Raw genomic sequence first — 5,348 nt, 5'->3', positions numbered from 1 at the left:
ATGACACGGGCTGATGACGAGGGCGGTGACTTCCCGCCCGCCCGCGGCTTGTCGGTCGCCGTTCGACCCCCTGTAAGCCACGGCCGCCCCGTCGTCGCCGACGATGGCGACTCCAAAAGGTCAACCAGAAAAATAAGATTTCTTCATCACAAAATAAACGCGACTAAACACGGGGCACGCTACAAGAAGCAAGAAAAAAAAGAATGCGACGTGGAGACGACTCAACAATGAATAATTCATGCCACCAACCGCAGGCTGCACGGAATCATCACCGGCATACAAGCGCACGCAAAGGTACAGCGCAGGCCAACGCAGACACCACGAGCTCGAAGCATCCAGCCTCCGCTATTGCAGGACCATGGCTCCGCGCGCATTGCTCTACCCGGGCCTCCTCTGCCTCCTCGCCGTGCTGGCCAGCGGCGCCGCCGCCGCCGAACCTCACTCGCAGTGCACGGACAACCCGCCGGACCTCACCGCCGGCGGCAACGAGACCGGCGCGGTCGTCGACGACCTGGCCGGCTTCAAGGCCTACGTCACCGGCGACGCCAAATCCCACAGGGCCGTCGTCCTGGCCTCCGATTTCTACGGTTAGTTCATTTTGGTTAGGCTGTTTGATTATGGAACGTGCAAGTGAGTATGCACGCGTGTGACTTGGTATTGATGGTGCTTTATCTGACCTTTTAGGATTCCAAGCGCCATTGTTGAGGTACCACCTCCTTCTCGCAGCATTACCCTTTTTCCTCACTTCCGTTCCTTTCTACAGTAATGGTGAGTTGAAAAATTATGAACTGGAATGTATACAAAGAGTAAACTACCTAAAATCACCCCAAATTAGACAGAGGTTGCATTTACCACCGGTTTTGCTACTCCCCCGGATCCATATTAATTGTGCTGATTGTACTAAATCAGCGACAATAAATATGAATCAGACGTTCACCCAGTTTCTACTTGTCTTCTACTTCTTCTTCTGAAAGCAAGGCTAGGCACTGATCAATTTAGTACAAAAGCCAACCAAGATCACCATGTGTCCAACAAATTTGTATCCATGTCATTGTTTACTAAAATGCTTATGCTTGCTCACGCGTTCATGGAAATGAAGGAAAATTGCCGACAAAGTCGGTGAAGCTGGATACTACGTTGTGGTGCCCGACTTCTTCAATGGACAACCTTATACGGACGGGGCAAACAGAACAGAATGGTTCCTGGCCCACTCTCCGGTAAATTCGTCTTTACCTATGATAACTCTCCATCAATTCATTTTGCCTATATTTATCCACCCACTCTGATCGATCTTTACCATACAGGTAAAAGCCGCTCAAGATGCTAAACCAATCTTCGCAGCATTGAAGAAGGAGAAGAGGTCTTATGTTGGAGTTGGGGGCTATTGTTGGGGCGGTTAGTGAAACCAACACAAGATAAATATGTTTATAATGCTGGCACGCTAGGAGTATGAAATCTAGGGGAGAAAGTTAGTAATTCCGCAAATAGGATCGGTTCGTATTCACTTTTTCAAAGATTTTTCTTGGCTCGCACCCTCCTCCTCTACTGACAGGGAAATTTGCGGTGGAGGTGGCGAAAACAAACGAGGTAGAAGCAATTGTCATCTCACATCCTTCAGCAGTCACCACTGACGATATGAAAGGTGACCTTTTTCTTCATTTCTTATGGTACCTTTGTTGGTGAACTATACATGTGTTTTACTCTTAGTTTAACTGCCACTCAGAGATCAAGTCCCCCATAGAGATTCTTGGAGCTGAGAATGACGCCGTTACGCCACCAGCATTAGTAGATCAGCTTGTGGAGACCTTGCATCAAAGAAATCAGGTGGGTTTCAGCTTTTCAGGTGATTTCATTCCAGACATTTGGATGCCAAAGTATTACAATGTTTCTACATGGCTTGTTACATTGTGCATGGAAGCATGTAACTCAATTTGCATACATAAAACAGAAGATTCAGTTAGAATAAACCAAACTTAAACAATAAGCACAGAAGGTCCATTCATTCATGTTCTTTCACAAGAAGGGAGTGAGAGCCTCATATGACTTCCACTTGTTGCAGATCCAATACTATGCAAAGATCTTTCCAGAAGTTGCCCATGGCTTCGCTTGCAGATACAATGTTACCAACCCGTTCGCAGTCAAGACCGCTGAACAGGCTCTTGGCTTAATGCTCGGCTGGTTCCACAAATACTTGAAATGAGAACACCTCCTCAAGCAAGCCATGTACAATTTGTACATCCAAATATATTTTTCTTGCATTCGTGTGTAAGCTTACATAATGAGATATGCAAATAATTTGGCTACAATATGTGTGCTTTACCTTGTAATCTCTTCACATTGCTATGCCGTTTATCCAAAATAATGCCCGGGACTTGAGCTTGTCTGAAATAATGAAAAAATAGGATGATTATATTTGCTACATATTCATTTTGGGTATTCATCTCAGTTATAATAATACTCCCTTTGTATCAAAATATAAGACGTTTTTGACATTATGTCAGTGTTAGAAAATATCCTATATTTTGATACGAGAGAATAATAATAAATCAAAAACAAAGTGGCTTTATTATCCACTTGCCAAGTTGAAAATTCGCACTTGCCAAGTTGCCAGTTTAAAACGGAGGCCACATCTGTGGCAGGAACTACCCACTTGCCAAGCAAGATCAGGTTGATCTAAGGAAAAGGAGCCTCGAGTCCCATATGACCCATACCACATGGCAAACCAATCTACCAAACTTTCAGGTACCAAGCACAATGAACTTTCTGATTTTTATACATGATAATACGTGTCTTATTTATAGAATAAGTTCAAGTTACAAGGCACATAAACACCGATCTTACAAGACTGGAAAGATAGAATAATCCTTCGCAAAATACCATTGCATGTCCCTCTCCTTCAACACCACCGAAGCTGTCACCAAAGAAAAAGAAGAACAGATCACCTCTTTACCTGAGCTCAACACGACTTCATCATTGATCTGTAGCTTTACTGACTTTAAAAGTAGTTTGCGAGAAGCAAAATCATTGCCATTGAAAGAGTCATTGCGGGGCAACACGTCCCAGACACGCTATCAAACTCCAGATCGGACACCCCCTCATGACGACGACGTCGTAGAAGGAAACGAGAAATGTCAGCCACCAACCACAAACCCAACACAAGATGCATCATCTTCCAGCTGTCACTTGTATAGACACCCGTCTGCGTGTACTCCTAGCTGAAAAAACCTCCCTGCTCTACCATGATGTCGGAGACAACGCCACAACAATGGGGACATAGCAGAAGAAGAGACACACATGATGAAGTCATCGCCGCCGCCTCACTGACACCATCCATGAACCCTAACGCCGCCGATCTGAAGGATCGGCAAACACACCATGCCATCAACTCCAAGACGGCGCCACGAAGGACATCGCCGGTGTGGGAGTGGAGCTGATGCAGATTTTGTCATCCGGACGCCGCTCCCACCACCACAATGATGCAGCACGACCTAAAAGTCCAAACCCTAACTACTAACCAGAGAAACGGGGTCCCCCCTCCCTCCTGCCGCCGGAGCAGCCGGGGGGAGAGGGGGGCAGCGCCTTGCCCGGTTGAGATCGGTGGAAGAAGATCGTCTCCCTAGTCGCCTGGCACGTGGCGGCTGCTAGGGTAGGGAAAAAACTCATAAAAGTGTTTCTGATGGGACTGTTTGTTGCGACACGTAATGAGCCTTGACATGAACTTTCTGATTTAGCATTAACTTCTTTGCACATATACATATCATTGTTCAAAACCATTTATCATATGGAGCATCCGAACGAGAGTATGAAATTTATCCATATCTTGCAAGAGCAAAAGCAAGAAGGATAGCCCTAGATGGGGAGAACATATCTGGTGCATCGGTGCTACCGGTGCACCGGACGCATTAATACATTTTAAAAAATAAAGAATTTGAAAAACAATCTAGCACATTGGCATAACATCAACGTGTGATGTCATAAAATTTTGTATCAAAATTCTAAACATTGCTCTCTACGTCAAAGAAGACAAATTTGACATCATTCTGATAACGGACCAAGTCTAAAACCAAACTTTTGTTATGTACTCCCTATGTTCCTAAATATATGCCCTTTTAAAGATTCTAATATGAACTACACACAAAGCAAAATGAATAAATCTACACTCTATATTACGTTTATATATGTCCGTATATAGTTCATATTGAAATCTTTAAAAAGGCGAAAGTCACCTTGTACACCCAAGCTCAAATGAGCTTGGGATGAACGGTAACTCAAAAACCATTTTAAAAATGTTCAAAAAATCTGTTTTTTTATGGAAAACTTTGACAAAATTTTTAAGTGGTTGCAAAATATCAGATTGAAATCACATTTTTAGAAATCGTGTCCAAGAAAAACAGTGCTCCAAAATGCTTTCGGAAGTAGCATTTCCAGGGTATCGATTTTTGTTTTGGATTTTCCGCTACGACTTCCACGAATGTGATTTCATGATGAAATTTTGCAAACTCTTAGATGATTTTTCAGAGTTTGTCATCAAAAATCAGATTTTTTGAACATTTTTTAAATGTTTTTTGATTTTACTATTCATCCGAGCTCATTTGAGCTAAGGTGCAAAAAACATCACCTCCCCAAAAAGGCTTATATTTAGAAGCGAAGGTTGTACTATTCAATACTGAATTTGTCATTTTTGTATCTTGGGCTATGTTTCTGATTTTGATTTGAATTTTTATAACAACATACATTAATATTATGTGAATGCACTACGGGAAACAGCTAATTTGCCGTTAGGGAGCGTCTTTGCCATCAACTTTTCATCGAGCAGACAACAAAGAAAGGGGGTTTGCCGTCATGAGCACACGACAAAGAAAAAACACAGATGGCAAACAGCTCAATTTGCATGTGTAATAAAAATGCAGAAGACAAAGATCTTTGACGTCTCTAATAAAAAAATGCACACAACAAAGAAGAAACACAACCCACGGATCGATCACGTGGATCGATGATGTGGCAATCATCCGGTGCACCCCGCGCGTAGCCCGTCCCCACCACTCACCGCAATCCACCCTGGGTGCATCCCGCCCCACCACGTCCTCCTATCTCCCCCTTATCCTCTCTCATACCCCTCTCTCTTACCTACCTCTCTCTCTCTCTCTCTGAACCTGGCGCCGCTCGCATTACCGGCTGCCGCCACCACCCCAGCCACCGTTCCACCACTCATGGCCCCGGACACCACTCCGCCACTCGCCGCCCGTGTCGTCCTTCCTCTTTCCCGACGCCCTTCTTCCTCTTCACCATGCCTGAGCTCCGACGAGCTCACCTCCGACCACCGCTCCACCACACTCGTGCCCTTCTTA

General features: G+C 44.5%; 1 protein-coding gene across 1 annotated transcript; it reads left to right on the top strand.

The window, feature by feature from the left end:
• The first annotated feature begins 222 nt into the window (after positions 1-222).
• Positions 223-2,427, top strand: LOC123407309 (endo-1,3;1,4-beta-D-glucanase-like). Its single transcript, XM_045100418.1, has 7 exons — positions 223-587; positions 685-706; positions 1,100-1,217; positions 1,305-1,395; positions 1,553-1,642; positions 1,724-1,824; positions 2,060-2,427. The coding sequence occupies exons 1-7, from the start codon at positions 239-241 to the stop codon at positions 2,198-2,200; spliced, it is 912 nt and encodes a 303-aa protein (XP_044956353.1). The 5' UTR covers positions 223-238; the 3' UTR covers positions 2,201-2,427.
• Positions 2,428-5,348: the final 2,921 nt, after the last annotated feature.

Source organism: Hordeum vulgare, chromosome 1H (genome assembly GCF_904849725.1).
Source record: "Hordeum vulgare subsp. vulgare chromosome 1H, MorexV3_pseudomolecules_assembly, whole genome shotgun sequence".
NCBI lineage: Eukaryota > Viridiplantae > Streptophyta > Magnoliopsida > Poales > Poaceae > Hordeum > Hordeum vulgare.
This window is presented reverse-complemented; position numbering and strand designations above follow the sequence as displayed.